The following is a 25653-nucleotide window of genomic DNA, read 5'->3' on the forward strand; positions in this document are numbered from 1 at the left end:
TCACACACCCTACAACACACAGCCCCTCCACCACTCGCCTGTAATATCACACACCCAACAACACACAGCTCCTCCACCACTCGCCTGTAATATCACACACCCTACAACACACAGCCCCTCCACCACTCGCCTGTAATATCACACACCCTATAACACACAGCCCCTCCACCACGGGATCACCTGTAATATCACACACCCAACAACACACAGCCCCTCCAGCACTTGCCTGTAATATCACACACCCTACAACACACAGCCCCCTCCACCACTCGCCTGTAATATCACACACCCTCTAACACACAGCCCCTCCACCACGGGATCACCTGTAATATCACACACCCTACAACACACAGCTCCTCCACCACTCGCCTGTAATATCTCACACCCAACAACACGCAGCCCCTCCCACCATTGGACCTGGGTTCAGTTCCAGCCTTGGGTGACTGTGTGGAGTTTGTCCGTTCTCCCCGTGTCTGCGTGGGTTTTCTCCGGGTGCTCCGGTTTCCTCCCACAGTCTAAAGATGTGCAGGTTAGATGGAGATGGCATGATAAATTGCCCCTCAGGGTGGAGTTGCAGGAATAGGGCAGGGAATTCTGCCTCAGTAGGGTGGTGTTTTTTGGTGGGTTGGTGCAGACACGATGGGTGAAATGGCCTCCTTCAGCACTGTAGGGATTCTATGATTCTACATCACCTCCAATATGAAACATCCAACAACCCACAGTCCCTCCACCACTAGATCACCAGTAATATCACACTCCCAACAACACACAGCTCTTCCCCGCATTAATCACCTGTAATATCACACACACAACAACACATAGCCAGTACCTGCCTCTGCAGTGTGCAGTATCCAATTCCTTTGGGCCATTTTGATAAATGAGATGGTTTACACTGAGAATGAATCCATTAGCTCTCCATGGGTTCCAATTGAAATGCTTTGTCTATGCCACTGCATTTGCAAGATGCCAGATGAGTCATCAGTACCTTCATTGCAAATGTAATATATGCTACACCTCAAAAGTTTGTTTCTGTGTAGATGTAATTGACTCGGGATGTATGACAGCAGGTACATTGTAACCAGCTGAAGTTAGAAGTTACTTCTTGAGGTGAGTTGTTTGAATTGTTTTGTCTGTTTGAGAAATGCATGCATGACCTGCTTGGAGATGGTGCGCTTGATGAAATGGTATGAAATCTGCTTTCCTAATTAAGGAGATTGGAAGAGTGCAGTTGTTCATTAACACACCGGTTTAAAAAACCATTAGGGAGATGCTTAATTAGGTTGATGAAGAAGGTGTATAAGATGCAGCTGTCATTTGTGTTATTGTAGATTTGAAATGATTTTTTATGGAATGTGTACCTCATTAAACCAGTAATCACGGTAAGTGACATAATACAGTGACAGAAACTGGCAATTCCTGATTTCCAATAGCTTGTCTTGACATAATGACCTTTCCCTTAGGACCAGGTTATGGAGCGATGTTATGGTAAGTTCACACCATCACCTGGAGGACGGTTTGTTTTCATAAACACTGGAATGAACGGCTGATAAGGCCTTTATAGAGAAAGAAACAACTTATTTCAAAAATTTACAATAAACCAATTTTAACCTGCTTTGGGAACACTTGTTTAACAAGTGTTATGGGGAGAGGTTGGCCTAGTCGTATCGTCACTGGGTTAGTAATCCAGAAGACCCAGGATAATGGTCTGGGGACCTTGGTTCAAATCCCACCCTGACAGATGGTGAAATTTGAATCAAATTTTTTTAAAAGCTGGAGTTAAAAGTCTAATGATGATAACCAAGAAACCATTGACGATTGTTGTAAAAATCCATCAGGTTCACTTAGGGACGGAAATCTGCCATCCTTACATGGTCTTCGACATGAGACTCCAGACCCACAGCAATATGGTAGATTCTTAAGTACCCTCTCAATAAATGCTAGCTCAGTCAAGGCTGGTAATTGAATCCTGTTCTATTTTCTAAATTCCACAAATTCCATGAATTGAATGAAATAAAATGAAAATGAAATGAAAATCGCTTATTGTCACAAGTAGGCTTCAATGAAGATACTGTGAAAAGCCCCTGTGAATTTGTAATGAAATGAAAGTAAAAGGTTATCTTTCAACCTAATTATAGTTACAGTAAAGCAAAATGTAGTCCATCCCAGCTCTCAATCATCTGTAATATCAAACACCCGACAAGATCACCTGTCATATCAATAAGAGAGAAACTAACAATCATCCCTTGACATTCAATGACATTACCATCGCTGAATTTCTCACAATCAACATCCTGGGGTTACCACTGACCAGAAACTGAACTGAACTAGCCATGTAAATACTGTGGCTTAAAGAGCAGGTCAGAGACTAGGAACCCTGCAATGAGTGACTCAACTTCTGAACCTCCCCAAAGTCCACCTCTACGAGGCACAAATCAGGAGTGTGATGGAATACACCCCACTGGCCTTGATGAGTGCAGCTCCAACCACACTCAAGAAGCTCGACATCACCCAGGACACAGCAGCCCATTTTATTGGCAGCCATCCACAAATATTCGCTCCTTCCACCTCCGTTGCATAGTGGCAGACGTGTGTACCACCTACAAGATGCACTGCAAGATGCACTGCAGGAACTCACCAAGGTTCCTGAGGCAGCACCTTACAAATCCACGACCACTACCATCTAAACACCACCACCTGCAAGTTCCCCTCCAAGTCACTCACCACCTGATGTGGAAATATATTGGCCGTTCCTTCACTGTCGCTGGGTCAAAATCCACGAGCTCCTTCCCTAACAGCACTATGGGTGTCCCTGCGCCACATGGACTGCAGCGTTTCAAGAAGGCAGCTCACCATCACCTTCTCAAGGGCAGTTAGGGATGAGCAATAAATGCTGGGCTAGTCAGTGACACCCATATCACTTGGATGATTTTTTAAAAAAAATCACACCCAACAATACACCCCCCCTCCAGCACCAGTAATTGCAAGGCTTGATCTTACAAGTTTTCAGAATTGGATCCATGTCACTTTGAGAAGTGTTCATTCTGAGTTAATTTTATTTTTTTTGACTTCTGATCATTCCTGTTTGAATTTCTGGCAATGTAGTGTCTCTCTCTTCAACAACAGGAAATCAGGAAAGTGCATAGTGAAGAACTCATGGGGATTCGTCGAGAAGAAGAGATGGAAATGTCGGATGATGATTATGAAGAAAGTCCTTCTAAGTTACCCCCAGTGGACGAGTCTGGTAAGGCAATTTCAGCTGGTTCCATTCATTGGTCAGTAGTGTTAGCATCTCAATGAAAGGGCTTAAAACCGGGTATAATTGAAGCTCTATCGTTTACACTGAGCAAAGGCTGGACCAGCAGAGACCCAGCCAGTAGTATAACCTGGTCTCCAGAACCATAGAATTCCTACAGTGCAGAAGGAGGCCATTCTGCCCATCAAGTCTATACTGACCCCAGAAAAAGCGCACTACCTAAGTCCAAGCCCCTCCCTATTCCAATATCCAAACCTAACCTACACACCTTTGGACACAAAGAGGAAATTAAGAATCCCCAATTCACCTAGCCTACACATCTTTGGACTTTAGAAGAAACCGGAGCACCCAGAGGAAGCCCAAGCACTCACGGGGTGAACGTGCAAATTCCACAGTCACTCAAGGCTAGAATTGAACCCGGGTCCCTGGCACTGTGAAGCAGCAGTGCTAACCTCTGTGCCACCTGGCCAACCTATGGACTTCACAAGCTACAGTGGGCACCCATCCTGTCACCCACACCCTACCCCATCCCATCACCCACCGTCCTGCAGAACAGCCATGATGTAATGGAATTGCGAGAGGCTATAAGGCCACCTCCTGTGTCTTAATTCTGAGAATATCTGGGGCTATGGTGACATTAGCGGGTTATTCTAGATTGAAGGAGTGACTAGATGAGTCTTGATACCACTGTTTTCATAGAAACATAGAAAATAAGTGCAGGTGTAGACCATTCAGCCCTTCAAGCCCTCACCAATATTCAATATGATCATGGTTGGTCATGCAAGTTCAATATCCCACTCCTACTCTCTCTTCATACCTTTTGATCCCTTTAGCCGCAAGGTCCAGTTCCCTCTTGAATATTTCCAACAAACTGGCCCCGCCAGCTTTCTGTGGGGGAGAATTCCCCAAGTTCACAACTCTCTGAGCGAAGACGTTCTTCCTCATCTCAGTCCTGAATGGATTACCCCTTATTCTTAGGCTGTGACCCCTAGTTCTGGACATCCCCCACATCGGGAACATTCTTCCTGCATCTAGCCTGTCCAGTCCCATCAGGCTTTTATATGTTTCTATGAGATCCCCTCTCATTCTTCCAAACTCCAGTGAGTAAAAGCCTAGTCGATCCAGTTTTTCTTCATATGTCAGTCCTGCCATCCTGGGAAATACTCTGGTGAACCTTCGCTGGACACTCTCAATAGCAAGAATGTCCTTCCTCAAACTAGGAGACCAAAACTGCACATGATCATCAAGGTGTGGCCTCACCAAGGTCCTATATAACTGCAGCAAGACATCCCTACTCCTCTACTCAAATCCTTTCCCGATGAAGGCCGGCATGCCATGAGCTTTCCTCACCGCCTGCTGTACCTGCATGCCAACCTCAGCGATTGTTCCACCATGACACCCAGGTCTCGTTGCACTTTCCCTTTTCCTAAACTGCGATCATTCAGATAATAATCTGCCTTCCTGTTTTTGCCACCAAAGTGGATAACCTCGCATTTACCCACATTATATTGCATTTGCCAAGTATTTGCCCACTCAGCCAGCCTGTCCAAGTCACCCTGCAGCCTCTTTGCATCCTCCTCACAGCACACACTGCCATCCAGCTTAGTGTCGTCTGCAAATTTGGAGACATTACATGCAATTCCTTTGTCCTAATCATTAATGTATATTGTGAACAGCTGTGGTCCCAGCACTGAACCCCCTGGTACCCCACTAGTCACTGCCTGCCACTCTGAAAAGGTTGACGGTGCATAGGCAATGCCAGATATTTAAAGAACATGGATGAACTTCAACAATTGTACATCCCTGTCTGGTGCAAGAGTAAGCCGGGGAAGGTGGTTCAAGACATTGTTACATCAACTCAAACACAGTCACTATCTCCCCTTATAGAATAGAATAGAAATGTCCCTCATTATCTGCAATGCCCTAGAAAGACAGAGCATAATATGCTTTGAGATCAATAACGAATGAAACATAATTAGGGGAGTTTGATATCTCGTGATAACTATTGATTCTCTTTGCTCTACTTGATGCCAAAATGTGATGTCCTTAAAATATAGCTGATTGCTAAATGTGCATGCCTCCTTCTGGTAAAGTCCTTGTTTTAAATTCTTACAGCACCAAGAAAGTAATGTAGCTCATATGTTTGACAAAATGTTGAAGAGGGTTAGAATCTACTACTTTATAAGTTGTGAGATATGTAGCCTAATTGGAAATATTAATTTGACGTTATTGATTACACTGGACTGCAATTTCATTCTGTGCCTTGCTGTGTAAATAATATCTATGCTGTAGATCAGTTTATGTTCAATGTAATTGTGTTTTGCATGTTCAGTGCAAATTGTATATTGAATTATTTTATAACATGCATACCTTCTCATTTAACATCATTTGAACAATGCGGGAGCCCACCTGCCCCTTGTCCTATGGTCTGAGGGAGTCACATGTTCCACACGCTAGTCGATCATGACCTGAGCAGGACTTTTATTCGTGATTCCTGCCACTGATAGAAGGGAAGTGGAAGTGGAATGTCCTCCACTTGCTGTGCGGTCTCAGTTAACATGCCCCCTTATAACCCCAATCAATGCCTTCTTGAATTCCCTCAGTCACTACACAACAGAATCCCACTGTTAGAAACCCCGTTAATGTTACCGGCAAGTGTCTCCAAACTCCGAATAATAACTTGAAATACTGGTTCTTGGTGGTGTATTTTTGTTTGGAATAATTTGAGGAACAATGTACAACCCAGTGAGGAACCAGTACAGTCATTGTGTAAACAATTAATAAAAAATATTTATTAAAGTAAAAGAAAAGAAAAAAAAACGACAAAAGACTAATATATACTATGACAATTAAGTATATTGATAACTAAACACACAATTTTATCTGAAGTTACCTCCTGTTCCCAAAATATACCCACTTTCCCCAAACTCACTTGATACACCCCGTTTTCCAAACAACATCCAATGTTAGTAACTCTGTCGGTCAAATCCAGCTAATAGTTACCACACAATATCGTTTAGGTGACCAGGTTGTGTGCAGTTCTGGTCACCTCATTATAGGAAGAATGTGGAAGCATTGGACAGGGTGCAAAGGAATTTTACCTGGATGCTGCCTGGTTTGCAGGCTAGGTCTTATGAGGAAAGGTTGAGGGAGCTAGGGCTTTTCTCTTTGGAGCAGAGGAGGATGAGAGGCGACTTAATAGAGGTTTATAAGATAATGAGGGGGATTGATAGAGTGGACGTTCAGAGACTATTTCCTCGGGTGGATGTAGCTGTTACAAGGGGGCATAACTATAAGATTCAGGGTGGGAGATATAGGAGGGATGCCCGAGGTAGGTTCTTTACTCAGAGAGTGGTTAGGGTGTGGAATGGACTGCCTGCTGTGTTGGTGGAGTCGGACACTTTAGGAAATTTCAAGCGGTTATTGGATAGTCACATGGAGCACACCAGAATAACAGGGAGTGGGATAGCTTGATCTTGGTTTCAGACAATGCTCGGCACAATGTCAAGAGCCGAAGGGCCTGTTCTGTGCTGTACTGCTCTATGTTCTATGTTCTATGTCTGGGAAACGTCTCTTCCTGGTTCAACGAATGCCCCAAACTGTTTTTTAGAGGAAATACTCTGCAACCTGCCATAGCTTCTAACTGTTAGATGGGACAGGCCTCTGTGGCTGGATCACAGATGGAATTGGCCTGTCTGACTGTTAGATTGGGAGAACTAGCCTCCATCCCCAATGAGGGTGCTCACAGTTATACTTTTCAGTCTCGATGATATCCCACATTGTGGATTCAGCTATTTATCTCTCTCAGATGCCTTTAGAGGTTATCATTTGTATAGCCCCACTGATCTCTGGTAAACAAGGGGCGGAATTCTCCGGTATCGGCGCGATGGCCGCCGACCGGCGCCAAAAACGGCACAAATCAGTCTGGCATCGCGCCGCCCCAAAGGTGCGGAATCCTCCACATCTTGGGGGGACGAGCCCTAACGTTGAGGGGCGAGGCCCGCGTCGGACTGATTTCCGCCCCGCCAGCTGGCAGAAGTGCCCCCCCAGCTGGCGCGGAAATGACATTGCCGGGCGGCGCATGCGCGGAAGCGTTAGCGGCTGCTCACAGCACCCCGCGCATGCGCAGTGGAGGGAGTCTCTTCCGCCTCCGCCATGGTGGAGACCGTGGAAAAGAGTGCCTCCACGGCACAGGCACGCCCACGGATCGGTGGGCCCCGATCGCGGGCCAGGCCACCGTGGGGGCACCCCCCCGGGGCCAGATCGCCCCGTGCCCACCCCAGGACCCCGGAGCCCGCCTGCGCCGCCTCGTCCCACCGGTAAGAGAGGTGGTTTAATCCACGCCGGTGGGACAGGCATCCTAGCAGCGGGACTTCGGCCCATCCGGGCCGGAGAATTGCGGGGGGGGCCCGCCAACCGGCGTGGCGCGATTCCCGCCCCCGCCGAATATCCGGTGCCGGAGAATTCGGCAACCGGCGGGGGCGGGATTCACGCCAGCCCCCGGCGATTCTCCGACCCGGCGGGGGGGTTCGGGGAATCTCGCCCAAGGTTTCTGACATAACCACTTGCACCATAATGTCTCTAGATGCCTGCTAATCTTGTTACTGGGCAAATTGCATCTCATTATTCCGAGAGATGCCTGTTACCTCAGTTGGCTGGACAGCTGGTTGGCGATGTGGAGTGATGCCAACACCACCGGCTGAGGTTATTCATGAAGACCCCACCTTATCGACCTTGCCCCTTGCCTGAGGTGTGGTGATCCTCAGGTTAAATCACCACCAGTCAGCTCTCCCCCTCAAAGGAGAAATCAGTACTTGTATGAAATCTACAATCAATGCCGGTCGGGCCGGTTAGTTCAGTTGGCCTGATGGCTAGTGTACTGTGCAGAATGACACCAACTGCAGGGAGCTCTTATATCAGCTGTGGGAGTTCAGAGAGTCCTATTTCCTTACCTTGTCCAACGCTCAATGTGGAGTGGAGTCCCTCAAGCTATAAAACCAATTGTTTCTTTCTAATGGAGAGAGACGCCGAGGGTCCTTTGTGGACTACAGTTAATTATGTCACCATTATCTGTCGTAAATCTGCAGTCAGTCTTTGTGAATCACAGTCAGTGTGTTTTGTATATCTACAATTGCCCCTGTAGCAAACCTATAATGAATGTCTGTAATAAATCTACAATCAGTTTTTGTAGCAACTCTCCATTCAGTGTTTGTCATCAATGCACAAACAGACCTTATGGTTACTCAACAGTCCGTATCAGTCACACATCAAGAGTCAGTGTGTGCAGTTTGGTGGTACAGAGCTGGAGTGTTGCTGAAAAAAGAGACATGCCATTGAAGTTTTTTTTTGTACTCATCAAGAATACAAAATTTCACAGGGACCAACAACTTATGCTGCATGACAAAAGGATGCTAATTGGTTAGCAAGTCAGCTCTGATTGGACGAGACATTGCCATGGTGAATGAACCAGGGAGCTATTGTTTCCTATGTATATGAAAAAAGGTGCAATGCCTGGACATATTCCTTTTGCTTGCAGACAACAGGCCCCTGCTTATGGATATACATAACTTCCAGGAATAAAAAAAGAGGATTGATGGGAATATAATTTGATAGTATGCCATATGAATGCTCCTGAAGTCATCTGTATCACTCCGCAAAAAATGGGTAAAATTCCAACCTTTAATGGTGTACCAAGGGAGTGCTGTATTGCCGAAGATGCCACCTTGTGGTTGAAAGTCTAAACTGAAGTACCGTCTGGCTTCTCAGATGAATACAAATGATTGTAAATCTCAGTTTCTGCCCAGAGGATAGGCAAAGTTGACAGAGTCTCTGCTATATTTGCCTGCATTGGATGGCTTGAGGAATGGTGAGCTGTCAGTGCTACTCACATGTCTGATTGGAAACTCACCCATTGCGGAGAGCCAAGACATCTGGCAGGTCATCTTCTGATTTAAACACAACCTTAAAGGGGTGGTGCCGTTGTCTGGTACTGCTGCAGTTATGGAAAATGTCTGCTGCTAGATCCCTGCCTCCCAAAACACCCAACCCCCACTTCTCAGAGAATGCTGGAGAAGCACTGGTATGCCTCTAGTATGGCTTCTCCCCTGTCCCATAGACAGCTGTTGCAGAGCAAGGCAATGCTGAAAGTATTTCTTCTGTGACCTGACAACAGTGCCAGAGGAAGTTGAATGATGTGACCAGAGGCCTTGAGGTATGACTCATATTCAAGACTCTCTGATTTCCACCACAGCCCCACACAGCTCTCGTAAAGTTCCAACATTGATCATTTCATACCCTCATTCCTTCTCTCCCCTCCAATTACAACAGCAAAGCACCTTCCTCTGCTTCCACTTTTTCACTCTGCACCTACTACTCTCACACTTACTGCTCCCTCCATTACACCCACTGCCCTCATCTTACAACCTCTCCCCACATCCACTGCCTTCACTGACACCCTCTCCCGCACCCACTATCTTCACTGACACCCTCTCCCACACCCACTGCCTTCATCTGACAGCCCATTCCTCACACCCACTGCCATCACACTTATTGATACCCTCCCCCACACTCACTGCCCTCAAACTTACTGATGCCCCCCCTCCCTCACACCCATTGCCCTCACACATACCGACAACCCCTCTCCCACACCTCCTGCCCTCACTCTAACCTGACACAGCTCCCTGGAGGGTGAGACCACATCCTCACTCTGCAACAGTGGGTCATGACAAGAGCGTGCAGACAGCAGCAGTGTAACGCAATCTAAAGCCTGTGGCCTGTTCTTTTGCAGTGAGTTGTGAAACATGTGGTACCAATACTGCCTGCTTTGCTGGCAGATTTAAATCAGGACCCCAGCTGCCTCTAGCAGGAGCATGAACTGGCGATTCTACTATCCCACAGGCCATTCTACTATCGAGCTGCGGGGGAACAGACACGCTTAATAAAGCCTCATTGACTTCACTCTGTTTGTGTCACGGAGTCTTTGTGCGCTACAATTTATTAAGCGTGCCTAAACAAAAAAGGACTATGGAGCTCAGGATCATTCCGGAATGCCTGAGGATCAGCCCCCACGCAGTGAACGCGGCAGCAGCCTTCAAGCACTGGCAGACTTGTTTCGAGGCCTACCTCAGAACGGCCACCGGCCGGGTCACAGAAGACCAAAAACTACAGGTCCTGCACTCGAGGGTGAGCACGGAGATCTTCTCCCTCATCGAAGACTCGGAGGATTTCCAGACGGCGTTCGCAGCACTGAAAAGTCTCTATGTCCGCCCAGTTAACCAAATCTACGCTCGCTACCAGCTCGCGACGAGACGGCAAGGTCCCGGAGAATCGATGGACAAATTCTACGCTGCGCTGCTGATTTTGGGACTAGCCTGCAGCTGCCCTTCGGTGAACGCAAATGAACACACGGACATGTTAATGCGCGATGCTTTTGTGGCAGGTATGAATTCCTCCCAAATCCGCCAAAGACTTCTAGAAAGAGAGTCGCTAGGACTCTCAGAGGCCCGGGCCCTAGCAGCCTCCCTAGACGTGGCCGCGCGTAATACCCGCGCCTACGGCCCCGACCGCAAGGCAGCCCATTGGGCTCCGTACGTACCCGTTGCGACAAACCCACCCCCCCCCCCCCCGGACACCCCACAGGCTTGCGCGATCCAAACGCCAAGTCGCACCGGGGGCGCCCGCTGCTATTTCTGCGGCCAGGTGAAACACCCCCGGCAGCGCTGCCCGGCCCGCGCAGCGATCTGCAAGAGCTGCGGAAAAAAGGGCCATTTCGCGGTTGTGTGCCGGTCCCGCGAGGTCGCCGCTGCCCCGGGAGAACAGGGAGCCCTGCAAGCCGTTTACGCTCCCCAACCCCCCCCCCCCCACCTCATGTATGACCCGCCGGCGCTACCACTTTGGGTCCCGACCACCACTCCCCACGGAGAAGAGGGAGTTCTGGCCGTCTCTAACGCCCCCCTAACCCGCCCCCCCCCGCGCCCCACGTCTGACCCGCCGGTGCTACCAACTTGGGTCCCGACCACCGCTGTCCCCAGAGATGAGGGAGCCCCGCGCGGTCCTAACGCTCCCCAACCCCCCCAGCGCCCCATGTGCGACCTGCAGACGCCGCCATTTTGGGTCCCGGCCACCACGAGGGGAGGAAGGGCGCCGCCATCTTGGACCACCCCAAACCTCTACGACGCGTGGGGGGGCCATTTTGTCCACCCCCGCCGCCATCTTGTGACCCCCCAGCCATGTGCGATGTATGGGGGCTGGCATTTTGTTCATCACCGACGCCATCTTGGACGGCAACAACGGACCCCACTCCACTACTACAACCACGTCTCGCTTCAATTACGCTCGATCAAGCTCGGCCCCGGACACTCCAGACGACGACGACAACGGTGCTAATAAACGGCCACGAGACACCATGCCTAGTTGACTCCGGGAGCACGGAGAGCTTTATCCACCCCGACACGGTAAGACGCTGTTCCTTGACCACCTATCCCAGCGCACAAAAGATTTCCCTAGCTGCAGGATCCCACTCCGTACAGATCCAAGGATTCTGCATAGTTACCCTAATGGTGCAGGGGAGGGAGTTCAAAAACTACAAACTAAACGTCCTTCCCCACTCTGCGCTCCCACCTTACTAGGATTAGATTTCCAATGCAATCTACAGAGCCTTACGTTCAAATTCGGCGGCCCAATACCCCCACTCACTATCTGCGGCCTCGCAACCCTCAAGGTGCAACCCCCGTCCTTGTTTGCGAACCTCACCCCGGATTGCAAACCCGTCGCCACTAGGAGCAGACGGTACAGCGCCCAGGACCGGACCTTCATTCGGTCCGAAGTCCAGCGGCTACTAAAGGAGGGCATAATCCAGGCCAGCAATAGTCCCTGGAGAGCGCAGGTGGTAGTAGTGAAGACAAGGGAGAAACAAAGGATGGTCATAGACTATAGCCAGACCATCAACAGGTACACACAACTAGACGCGTACCCTCTCCCCCGCATATCCGACATGGTCAATCGGATTGCCCAATATAAAGTCTTCTCCACCGTGGACCTCAAGTCCGCCTACCATCAGCTCCCAATCCGCCCAAGTGACCGCAAGTACACAGCCTTCGAGGCAGACGGGCGATTATACCATTTCCTAAGGGTCCCATTTGGCGTCACAAACGGGGTCTCGGTCTTCCAACGGGAGATGGATCGAATGGTTGATCAACATGGGTTGCGGGCCACATTCCCGCATCTCGACAATGTAACCATCTGCGGCCACGACCAGCAGGACCACGACGCCAACCGACCCCGAACGTATGCGCGCCCTCATGGAATTCCCCCTCCCGCACTGCCCAAAAGCCCTGAAACGCTGCCTGGGGTTTTTTTCATACTACGCCCAGTGGGTCCCCCAGTACGCAGACAAGGCCCGCCCCCTAATACAGACCATGACCTTCCCTCTGTCGACAGAGGCTTGCCAGGCCTTCAGCCGCATCAAAGCGGATATCGCAAAGGCCACGATGTGCGCCATCGACGAGTCCCTCCCCTTCCAGGTCGAGAGCGACGCCTCCGACGTAGCTCTAGCGGCCACCCTTAACCAAGCGGGCAGACCCGTGGCCTTTTTCTCCCGGACCCTCCACGCCTCAGAAATCCGCCACTCCTCAGTGGAAAAGGAAGCCCAAGCCATAGTGGAAGCTGTGCGACATTGGAGGCATTACCTGGCCGGCAGGAGATTCACTCTCCTCACTGACCAACGGTCGGTAGCCTTCATGTTCGATAATGCACTGCGGGTCAAAATCAAAAACGACAAGATCTTAAGGTGGAGGATCGAGCTCTCCACCTTCAACTACGAGATTTTGTATCGTCCCGGAAAGCTGAACGAGCCGTCCGATGCCCTATCCCACGGCACATGTGCAAACGCACAAATTAACCGCCTCCAAACCCTCCACGAGGACCTCTGCCACCCGGGGGTCACTCGGTTTTTCCACTTCATCAAGTCCCGCAATCTCCCATACTCTTTAGAGGAGGTCCGTACAGTCACAAGGGACTGCCACATCTGCGCGGAATGCAAACCGCATTTTTTCAGGCCGGATGGTGCGCACCTGATTAAGGCTTCCCGCCCCTTTGAACGCCTTAGTCTCGATTTCAAAGGGCCCCTCCCCTCCACCGACCGCAACACATATTTTCTTAATGTGGTGGACGAATACTCCCGCTTCCCATTCGCCATTCCCTGCTCTGACATGACCGCGGCCATAGTCATTAAAGCCCTGAACACCATCTTCACACTGTTCGGTTGCCCCGCATACGTCCACAGCGACAGGGGGTCCTCTTTCATGAGTGACGAGCTGCGCCAGTTCCTGCTCAGCAAGGGCATAGCCTCAAGCAGGACGACCAGCTACAACCCCTGGGGGAACGGGCAAGTAGAGAGGGAGAATGGCACGGTCTGGAAGACCGTCCTACTGACCCTACGGTCCAGGGACCTCCCAGTTTCACGGTGGCAGGAGGTCCTCCCGGACGCTCTCCACTCCATCCGGTCGCTATTATGTACGAGCACTAATCAAACGCCTCATGAGCGCCTCCTTGTCTTCCCTAGGAGGTCTTCCTCTGGAACGTCGCTGCCGACCTGGCTGGCGGCCCCAAGACCCATCTTGCTCCGAAAGCATGTGCGGGCACATAAGGCGGACCCGTTGGTCGAAAGGGTTCACCTCCTCCACGCGAACCCGGAGTACACTTACGTGGAGTACCCCGACGGCCAACAGGACACGGTCTCCCTGCGGGATCTGGCGCCCGCCGGCAACACACACACCCCCCCGACACCATTCACCCAACCCCCCCCTTCCTGCCACCGCCGCACCCCGCGACCACCCCCTTCCCAGGAGGATCGGTTCCCCTCCCCTCAGGCCCGACCAAGAATAAAGCCCAAGCTGAAACCGTAAGGCTCCCGGAGACGACAACACCGGTACAAGCACCACCACCACCACCGGGGCCGAGGCGATCGACACGGGCGACCAGACCGCCCGACCGACTCGTGGCGTCGATCTAAATCAAAATATGGACTTTTCACAAGAACATTTTGCTTTTCTCCCGATACCTTTTGTAAATAGTTGAAACAGGACAAAATTGTACAATACTGTATTGCCATGTGAATGTTTTTCCTCCCAGGACCAGCCCTGTAAACCCTTACCACCATACGAAGCATCACCCCGCCGGGTTCATTTTTGACAAGGGGTGAATGTGGTAGTATGTATTGGGGGTCATGTGGGACTGGAAGCCCTAATGTCATTGGCTGACAGATCCCGGGTCCTGGTTGGCCGTTGACCTCTAGCTCCGCCCTGAAGGCGGAGTATAAGAAGCCGGAGTCCTCCCCCGCAGGCCATTCTACTATTGAGCTGCGGGAGAACAGACACGCTTAATAAAGCCTCATCGACTTCACTCTATTCGTCTCACGGAGTCTTTGTGCGCTACAGTCTGTAAGGCTAACACATGCAGAACAAGGACTGTACAATTGGCACCGGAGGCAGCGCTCATGCCACAAATTACAGAAATGTGAAAACCTGTCTCCAGCTTTGCTTTCCAACCTGTCATTATTTCCTCTTCCAAAGCAGTTGATCCCGTAGAACTACTTTGTTAGATCATGCATTAATGATTCAAAGTCAGCACTCTGCAGCCGGCCTGTTCTTCCCTGGCAACACCTACTGATGGGTTTAGCCTCTGTCTGGAGGCCGAATGCTCCTCAAGTTATCTGTATCACACTGCTGAACCTCCATTGCTGACAGTGTGACAGGCAGTCTTTGTACAGCTAGGCTTTCAAGTGGCACAGTGCAGGTGGAGAGATTTATACTAAATGCTGTGTTTGCTATTTATCAATGACGTATCAAAAATAAATGGAGGAAACACCACTATTAATCTTCCCGCACAACAAACTACCATGGTTAAGTAGAAACAGGCAGCATTCCCTCTCCAAATGCAATATTCTTTGCATGGTGGCCTTGGATTTGATTTAAAAATGACGGTGAGCTTAATGGTGACTCCCACTCCCATGGGAACAGCTGTTGGGGTGGAGAATAGCACGGGAGTCTCGAACAGCTTTTATGCACGCGGGATTTCCCTAAGCGATTGTCCCGCTTCCCGCCAATGAGTGACGGAATCCTGACTTCTAAAGTCGGGATCTCGATTTGCAACTATTTAAGTATGGTTGTCAGGCCTTTTCGAATGGGATAGTCCTCCCATGATAAATATTCCATTCATGTCAGTGTGAGGGCACGCTGACTTGAGTCACGACAGGGCCCCCATGACATGGACCGAGTGGGAAGAAACTGTCGGAGGCACACTGATGAGTACAGCCCCCAGGGGGGAGAGGATCATGTCTGGGCAGTATCCTGACACTGTGTGGGCACTACTCCCCCAACACTGCCCCCAGCACGGGCCCCCGTGCATGAGCCACTAACACTGCCCCCAGCACTGCCTCCTAAAACTGCCCCCAGCACTGCCTCCTAACACTGCCCCCATGCACTGACCCGAGCACTGACCTGTGCATTAACCCCAACACTGACTCGACACTGCCCCCAGGCACTGCCCCCCCCTGTCACGGCCCCCTAGTATTGCACTGGCACTGTCCAGGCACTGCCCTCTGACACTGCCCCCTAGTACTGCACTGGCACTGCCCAGGTACTGCCCTCTGATACTGCCCCCTAGTACTGCACTGGCACTGCCCAGGTACTGCCCTCTGACACTGCCCCCTAGTACTGCACTGGCACTGCCCAGGTCCTGCCCTCTGACACTGCCCCCTAGTACTGCACTGGCACTGCCCAGGTACTGCCCTCTGACACTGCCCCCTAGTACTGCACGGACACTGCCCTCTGGCACTGCCCCAGCACTGCACTGGCACTGCCCAAGCACTGCTGCCTGGCACTGCCCTGACACTGCCCCGGCACTGCCCCAATATTGCGCTAGCACTGCCCCAGCATTACTGCTGGAATTGCCCCCAGAACAGCCCAGACTCGGCTCCCAGTACTGCACTGGCACTGCCCCAGTACTGCCTCCTGGCACTGCCCCTGGAACTGCCCCGGCACTGCCATCTCGCACTGTCCCCAATACTGCCCAGGCACTGTCCCCTGGCACTGTCTGCAGTATTGCATTGGTACTGCCCCAGCACTGCCCCTGAAAGTATCCAGGCACTGCTCCCAGAACTGCCCAGGCACTGCTCCCTGACATTGCCCAAGAACTGCCCAGGCACTGCCCCAGTACTGCACTGGCATTGCCCCAGCATTGCCCCCGGAACTGCCCAGGCATTGCCCCCAGTATTGCCCAGCACTGCCCCATCCCTGCCCAGAACTGCCCAGGCACTGCCCCAAGAACTGCCCAGGCACTGCCCTTGGCACTGAAGTGGCACTGCCCCAGCACTGTCCCAGATCTGCCCAGGCACTGCCCCAGTACTGCACTGGCATGCCCCAGCATTGCCCCTAGAACTGCCCAGGCATTGCACCTTGGCACTGCCCCCAGTACAGCACTGGCACTGCCCCCAGAACTGCCCAGGCACTGCACCATGGCACTGCCACTGGAACTGCCCTGGCACTTACCCCAGAACTGACCAGGCACTGCACCATGGCACTGCCACTGGAACTGCCCTGGCACTTCCCCCAGAATTGCCCAGGCACTGTCCCCTGGCACTGCCCCCAGTACTGCACTGGCACTGCCCCCAGAATTGCCCAGGCACTTCCCCCTGGCACTTGGAGGCCATGGTGGGGTGTCTCCATTTTAATATTTTGAAAACCGGGACGCCCTTTAAGAAAGGCTTTTAAAAACTAAAGTTGTGTGATATCATGGAACCTGTCTCTTCCTTTATTTTTAAAATAGTGGGAAAAGCCGGAACACAATCAATGGGCTACCTTCTGCTTTTCCCACCCGAGTTGACACTTTTGACAAAACAAATCAGTAAATTCCGCCCATGGTCTTTATTAATGTGTAAATTGTCCAGAAATGTGTGGCAAGGAAGTGACACTCCAAGAATATCCACATGTTGCTCTGAAGGTTTGTGCTGTTCTTCCATTCATTTTGCCAAAATGATAGTTTGCCCTCAAACTATCTTGAAGTTTCTTGAAGTTGCAACATTGATTTTCTCCCCATTCTCACTCCAACCTACCTTGGCTATCCACCTCACATCCCACTCCGACTTTTGCAGCTTTGACCTCCCACATGTCCCTTCCCTCCACCCCATCATCAATGGAAAGAGCCTTTAGCTACAGGGTCACCATCATGTCAGAACGCTGACCCTAAATCCCTTTGCCTTTTCCCGACTGTCCCCACCTTCGAAAGTCACAACAATCGCACCTTTCGGCATCTCTTACCTCTGGTCTGACATCCTCTGACTCCTGCAATATGTTTTATGTTACAAATATTGATGGTGCTGGATAACACTGAGGGTGCTGAAGGAATTAAATTGGGAGGTACAAGGAGGCTGGAACTTCCAGAAAGGGAGACTTTTCATCGACAGAAATTGGAAATTGGGGTGAAAGGTTTGTAGCATTGATAAAGATGTCCTCTATGTGGACTTGAACAGCAGTAGTTTATGGTTTAATCTGGGATTTTCATGTTAGCGCATTAGCCTGCTATTGTTGGAAAGCCTTCAAGAATCATCAACTTCATTTTTTGATTTATTTGTTGAAACAATGATTTGGCATTTGGGACTTCGATGCAGTATTTGGGCAATATCGGCCTGATGGGAATTTAGAGAGAATGGAATCAACAATAGCAGCAAGCAACACATAACAGATGGACAAGTGTGTGGTGTAATAGTGAGCAAGTCTGGTCGGAAAAGTGTTTCCACCCACGTATCCTGATACCATTTCCGATTACAGCTATGCTCACCAAGGTGGGTAAAGGGTGGCATCGCAATACTACCCGATCCCTGGTAAAAGCCAATTAAGCAGGTCAAGCAGCTCATTTCGAGCTTGTTAAGAAGAAGGTGGGGATTTTCTTGGAGTTCCATGTTCTATCTGGGCAAGAGCAGGTGACCAATAGGTGCACAGTTGGAAGCCAGTCAAAGCTGCCACCGGGAATGATCTTGATAAGAGGATGCCGGTGCAGAGGGGGGCTCGGCCATTTCCACTGGGGTGCCCTTGGTGTCGGTGCCATGGAGGGTGAACTGTGAGTGGGGGGGGGGGGGGGGTTCAACGATCATACCTCTTAAAACTGAATAGTTAGCATGCCACTAGAGTAGTTTTGCATAAGTTACTTTATTAAGGATTGAGATGAATTATAGGACTGAGTAATCATTATTAACCATTAAACATGTATTTTTAGGACGTAGCAGTAATAAGTAATTGAATGGAGTTTAGGATAGCTAACTTGTCCGGAAGGACATCACTTCTGATATTGTCTTTGTGAAACAAATGTAGGAAACTGGTTTTGCTGTCCTGCTTTTCACAGACAATGAAGGCACAGCAAATTACTAACAAGCATAGCTGTCAGGATGAGGATCAAACATGCGCTGCTTGTAATTCTATTGGGTGAAGTTTAAACACTGCTTGCAATTCTATTGGATAAGTTTAATTGTAGCAGCTTCAGGATTGGATCGCGTCCAACTGGGGTGGGCTATTGATTTTTGAACGTTGTATAAGTACTGTGTTCTGGGGCGAAATTCTCCGGTATCGGTGCGATGTCCGCCGACCGGCGCCAAAAACGGCGCAAACCAGTCCGGCATCGCGCCGCCCCAAAGGTGCGGAATCCTCCGCATCTTGGGGGGCCGAGCCCTAACCTTGAGGGCTAGGCCCACGCCGGACATATTTCCGCCCCGCCAGCTGGCGGAAAAGGCCTTTGGTGCCCTGCCAGCTGGCGCGGAAATGACATTGCCGGGCGGCGCATGCGCGGGAGCGTTAGCGGCCGCTCACGGCATCCCCGCGCATGCGCTGTGGAGGGAGTCTCTTCCGCCTCTGCCATGGTGGAGACCGTGGCAAAGGCGGAAGGAAAAGAGTGCCCCCACGGCACAGGCCCGCCCGCGGATCGGTGGGCCCCGATCGCGGGCCAGGGCACTGTGGGGGCACCCACCCAGGGCCAGATCACCCCACGCCCCCCCCCAGGACCCTGGAACCCGTCCGCGCCTCCTTGTCCCGCCGGTAAGAGAGCTGGTTTAATCCACGCCGGCGGGACAGGCATTCTAGCAGCGGGACTTCGGCTCATGCGGGCCGGAAAATCGCGGGGGGGGGGGGGCCGCCAACCGGCGCGGCGCGATTCCCACCCCCGCCGAATCTCCGGTGCCGGAGATTTCGGTAACTGGCGGGGGCAGGATTCACGCCAGCCCCCGGCGATTCTCCGACCCGGCGGGGGGTCGGAGAATCTCGCCCCTGATCTTTGTTCGGCAGAACAGGTCTCGGCAGATATCCAGTCTGTTCTCCGTGTACACGTAACAAGCTTGATTAAATAGCCATGTACTGAGTTAAGCCACAGGGAATAACCCCATGTGGAAGCTGACTCAATACACAGGTCTTGAAACCGCTCCTCCAGACTATAAGCACATGGGTATGCATGGGACAGTCACTCTGGCATTAAGGGGACATCAGAGAAAGGGGCAATGTTGTCGAGCCGAACTGGGGTACCACCTCAGGTGACTATCTGTGTGGAGTTTGCACATTCTCCCCGTGTCTGCGTGGGTTTCCTCTGGGTGCTCCGTTTTCCCCCCACAGTCCAAAGTTGTGCAGGTTAGGTGGATTGGCCGTGCAAAAATTGCACCTAAGTGTTCATCCAAAGATGTGCAGGTTAGGTAGGGTAATGGGGATAGGCCGGGGAGTGGGCCTAGGTAGGGTGCACTTTCGGAGGGTCAGTGCAGACTCGATGGGCCAATGGCCTCCTTCTACACTGTAGGGAATCTATGGTTTTATCCCCATGAAACCCATGGCTGATTTCTGTTTCGTACCAGCGACAAGTGTGGAACCCAGAAATGCTCCTGGCCTCTGCGTCCTCTCCCGCCGGGAAAATCCAGCCAAGTGTGGTTGACTCTTAATGTGCTCAGGACAACCAGGAAGAGCAAATATATATGGCCGTTCCTACACCCTGAGCAAAGTCAAGCAAGGATACATGGATTTAAATGAATCAGTTATTACAGCCACATATATCTTTACAATCCCTATCTTGCCCAGGGTTTCTATAACACCACTATTAGTGCCAGGGGGCAGAGGCCAGGCACTGCCATAGGGGTGTTCCATGGGGTGGTGGGTGTTTGTGTGGGATGGAGGTATGTTTCTCCCACCCCCACCAGCATTATGTCATGGGACCCGCCCCTTACATTCTTTTGCCCATAGTTTAAAAATGCAGTGGCAAGACTCGCCAATGCTGCCAAGCGAGCTGCCACCTGCTTTTTCTGCCCAAGGTGACACTTTGCAAAAAAATGTCAAATTTCCATCCTAGGACTTGGTTGTGTGCATTTCAGCGGACCCAAGTGAAAGTTCATTGAATGGCGCGTTTAACGGGGTGTTTTTTGGCGCACCATCCTCAGCACTTTGCCATTTCTTGGTCTTGGGGAGTATTTCCCCACTGAGTCCGCACTTAGAAGGATTTCCTGATTTCTCTACCTAGCAAAGTCCCCCGGGTCCAGTCTCTGTGTGCCTTGCTGGCAGTGCCAAGGTTCCAAGGTGCCAGGGAGAGTGCCAGGATGCCACCCTGTCCTGGGGGGGAAAAAAAACGCCCCCCCCCCGGTACTGTACGACTTGTCCACGATTGTGTGGAGCAGTAACAAACAGCACCCCGGATGATCTCCCAGGTGCAGTTGGTGAGTCCCGGGCACCCAGCAAGGGAGAGACCTAGATTGCTGCCCGGTGGAACAAGTCAGGTGACTCACGATTGGCCCAGCGTGGGGCCCGATTTGGGGCTCACGCATGATTCACCTGTTGCGCCTGGATCCATGCCGCGTGCAACGGAGTCACCGATTGACAGCATAACCTGTCTACACTACATTATTCTGCTGGACACTCCCCAAGCTTACACAAACACCCTCAAAAACACAACCATCCAGCGTGACTCACTCCTCAAGTGTGTGCACACCATGGATGCCATTTTGGGAAATAAAATGCACCTATAACGCCCAATATTACCAATCCCAAGTTTCACACCACTGAACTCTCTGGATTAGTCCATTTCTCCTGTTACATGTCTGAAAGATATCACAGTTTTACCAGAGCCATGTGTTTGTGCTGTAATTATTTCCATCATTCTATGTTTTTTTTTATAACAGATTGTTAATAACACAGACTGCTTGTCTCCACAACTCCTTTCTGTTTCTTTCCCAGCAGTGTGCTCAACTTACCTTTGTATCACTGTGTCTGCTTCTCCTGTTTGCTATTGATACCCAAGTGGACTATCTTCTCTTAATCTTTGAAATAATTTATCCTCTGCTAAATATCCACACTGCGGTTCTTCTAGACAAATCACAGCTCCATTATTCTAATGTTAAAAACAATCTTAGCTGTCTGTAAATCCCACCTTCCTGCATGACTGTCCATATTCCTCACCACCCTGGTCCCCCGCCACCCCACCCACCCCCCACTCCGCCAGAACTCAGTTCCCCTTCTTCCTGAGTGACATTGCCAATGTTATCAATGGTAAAACCTTCTGCATTGTTAAACGATAACCTTCTACCTAAGGCAGTACGGTGGCACAGTGGTTAGCACTGCTGCCTCATTGCGGTGAGGACCCGGATTCGATCACGGACCCTGGTCACTGTCCGTGTGGAGTTTGCACATTCTCCCCGTGTCTCACCCCCACAAACTAAAAGATGTGCAGGGTAGGTGGATTGGCCACGTTAAATTGCCCCTTAATTGGAACAAATAGAATTGGGTACTCTAAATTTATATTTAAAAAAGTGGTAACCTTCTACCTGGGTTCATTTACCTCACCTGACTGCATCCTCGCCTTCAGTGCCACTTCCTTTTAGCTCTTTATGTCCTTCCTCTGGCTGGTACTTATCTCGACTACTCGTTGTATCAGTTAAGATGAAGTGTATAAGGTGGGGAGCACTCATTGGATAATTACTCAAGCAGATATAAAGAGACACTGGGCGGAATTCTCCCCCAACGGCGGGATGTCCGCCGACTGGCGCCAAAGACGCCGCCAATCAGACGGGCATCGCGCCGGCCCAAAGGTGCGGAATGCTCCGCATCTTTGGCGGCCTAGCCCCAACATTGAGGGGCTAGGCTGACGCCGGAGGGATTTCCGCCCCGCCAGCTGGCGGAAATGGCGTTTGTTGCCCCGCCAGCTGGCGCGGAAATGCGGCGCATGCGCGGGAGCGTCAGCGGCCGCTGTCAGTTTCCCACGCATGCGCAGTGGGGAGAGTCTCTTCCGCCTCCGCCATGGTGGAGGCCGTAGCGGAGGCGGAAGGGAAAGAGTGCCGCCACGGCACAGGCCCGCCCGCGGATCGGTGGGCCCCGATCGCGGGCCAGGCCACCATGGGGGCACCCCCCGGGGTCAGATCGCCCCGCGCCCCCCCCCAGGACCCCGGAGCCTGCCCACGCCGCCTGGTCCCGCCGGTAAATACCAGGTTTGATTTACGTCGGCGGGACAGGCAATTCCTGGGCGGGACTTCGGCCCATCCGGGCCGGAGAATCCAGCGGGGGGTCCCGCCAACCGGCGCGGCCCGATTCCCGCCCCCGCCCAATCTCCGGTACCGGAGACTTCGGCGGGGGCGGGATTCACGGCGGCCAACGGCCATTCTCCGACCCGGCGGGGGGTCGGAGAATGACGCCCACTGTCTTCCATGGTTATGTTTGTGACTGGTTGTCCCTGGAGAGGAAGCACACAGTGTACACTGGCATGCTCAACGCTTCCATGGCCGATGGGCGCAACCGAAAATGGAGTGCATTATCAGCCCTGGGAACAGCGTTGTAATTTAGTTCGTTAAGTTTCCTTTGAAAGTTTTATTTTTGTTGCCATACCCCACCAAGAGCTGTCACCCCATTTATTACTTTGTTTTTATTGATTCATTGGTTTTCTAAAAGAGCATAAAGAGTCACTGCGATTGGGTTGTAGAGTTAGGAGCTGTACATTGGCAAAGATTGACTTTCTGATGGCCTCTTTGTCAGACGTTTAACATCTGAGTCCAGTACTAGCCACATATCACTGCTGAGGCTTTCAAACTCACCGAGAAGGAGGGAAGGAAACAATTCAGAAGCACCAACAACAGCAACGTGGATTCATACAGCACCTTCAACACAAGAACAAAGGCACTTTGCAGGAGCATTAGGAGACAAAATGTTATACCCCACCACAAAGGGAGATATTGGGCCAAAGGTTTGGTCAAAGAGATAGGTTTTCAAAAGTGTCTTAAAGGAGGAAAGTAATGTCGGGAGGTGGAGAGGTGCAGAGAGGGAGTTCCAGGCAGCTGAAGGCTGCGTCACCAATGGTGGAGTGCTGGGGATGCTCAAGAAGCCAGAATTGGAGGGACACAGATAACACAGGGAGTCAGTGGCATGGAGGAGGTTACAGAGACAGGGAGGGGAGAGAGGTAAAAAGAATCCCTTGACCACACGTGGCGATAGTAAAAAGGAAACTTAACAGCCCAAGTATGCCAGTCAGATTGCACAGCCCAGAAACACATTCTCTGCCTCCAAAATCTGGTTGTGGTCAGGACGCCTCCCTTCGTTGCCTGCACTGGTTTTTGAATCAGATTAACTGTTATTGCTGGGGACCAAAGATTATGAAAAAGGACCCATAACTGCACATCCTGTGGCTCTGTTGGCAGCACTCTCATTTCAGACTCAGAAATGTATGTATCCAAGTCCTGCTCTAGAATCATTAGTGCATAATCTAGGCTGACACTTCAGTGCAGTAGTGAGGAAGCACTGCACTGTCAGAGGTGCCGACTTCTGGAAGAGATGTTAAACCATGGACCCTGTATCTGGTCTCTCAGGTGAACATAAAATATTCTGTACTGTACAGTACTGTTCAACGCAGAGCAGGGGAATTCTAGCTGAGGAATACTGAAAGAAAAACAGACATTCACAAACTTTACATCTCATATTAGTAGGACAGATGCAAGAATGCCAAATTTCAAAGGAACAACAATTTATACTGCATGAACACCCCTTTTCTCGTACTTTACTGCACTGTGTCGCTCCCGTTGAAATTTGGTATTCTTGCTTGTGTCCTAATGAGTGCAAGACAAAAAGCTTTGTCCAGCAATACAAGAGTTCCACACGGTGCCCCGGTCAATATTTACCCCTCAACCATATCACTAAAATAGACCTGATTATTATATATTGCTGTTCATGGGAGCTTGCTGTGGCCAAATTGGCTGCAGACATTACAGGAGTGATTACACTTCAAAAATACTTAATGTACTGTAAAGTGCTTTGGGACATGCTGACGTTGTGAAAGGCACTCCAGAAATGCAAGTCTTTCTTTCCCTGAGAAATACCTTTGGGCCTCTTTTTCAGACCAATAGCACTTTCTGTTTCCCCCATTATACAGCCTTGTCAGGGAATTAGGCTCTGCTGTCTCACGACTCAGCATCTTCAGGTGGCTAAGTGAGGTTCTTTGGGCAGTGTCCCACTGGTTGCTTGTACCATCACAACGGTAATCAGCTGGCTTTTAGCTGATAAAACCAAACTGCACAATGTCATTCTCTTGTGAAAAGGTGTTTGATATCATTTGGGGAAGCAATCATAGTCAATATTGAGTTGGCGCTAGCTTGGCTTTGCTGACAAGAATTGGGCTGAAATTGACTAAACTGATTTAAAATAGGATTTGCAACAGCGTAATCACGATACATCGAATTTAGAGATTTGCTAGAGGTCATTTTAACCTTGTGCAATTGTGCAAAATAGATGGTTACAATTTGACAATTCGGTTTGCTTTGGGTTTGATTTCTGACCTCCATTCTTCACCGAGAGTTTTCACAAAAACTCAATTTTAAGGAGCGTCATTTTGCCAGTTTATTCTGTTTATTCAGTTTATCCCTTAAAAGGGAATTAGACTGTTATCTGGAAAGGAGGAATGTGCAGAGTTATGGGGAGAAGGTGGGGAGAGCGGCACTAAGTGAATGGTGCATCTGGAGAGCCGGTGCAGACATGATGGGCTGAATGGCCTACTTTGCTGCTGTGGCAATTCTGTGATTATGTTAATGCTCTTTGGTGGCTTCCCATCCATATCCAAGAGATAGCTCTAGCTTTGACATCCATAAATGTATTCACCCTCAAAACTTTGTTTAGCATGAGGATGGGTCCCATGTGGTGGCACTTGGCTTGGGTCCTGGGGTCCTGCAGAGGCAACATGACACGTGCCTGAGGCAAATGGCCTTTATCCTTATGAAGCCACCCTGGGTTTGCCTCTCTAGAGTAAAGAAAGCTTCGACTGAACCTGTCTCCACCACACCCTGACAGAACATTCCAGACCCTAACCACTCACTACGAGGAAAAGCTTTTTCTCGTGCCCCTTGTGCCAATTAC

At 50.6% G+C, this 25653-nt stretch overlaps 1 protein-coding gene across 3 annotated transcripts in view; it reads left to right on the top strand.

Moving 5' to 3' along the window:
- Positions 1-25653, top strand: part of enox1 (ecto-NOX disulfide-thiol exchanger 1) — a 391926-nt gene that overhangs the window by 172133 nt on the left and 194140 nt on the right. For all 3 annotated transcript variants that reach the window (XM_072514330.1, XM_072514332.1, XM_072514329.1), the window contains exon 8: positions 3124-3241. In XM_072514330.1, the coding sequence (XP_072370431.1) occupies positions 3124-3241 (118 nt within the window). The remainder of the gene's footprint in view (positions 1-3123; positions 3242-25653) is intronic.

This window comes from Scyliorhinus torazame, chromosome 8, assembly GCF_047496885.1.
Source record: "Scyliorhinus torazame isolate Kashiwa2021f chromosome 8, sScyTor2.1, whole genome shotgun sequence".
Lineage (NCBI taxonomy): Eukaryota > Metazoa > Chordata > Chondrichthyes > Carcharhiniformes > Scyliorhinidae > Scyliorhinus > Scyliorhinus torazame.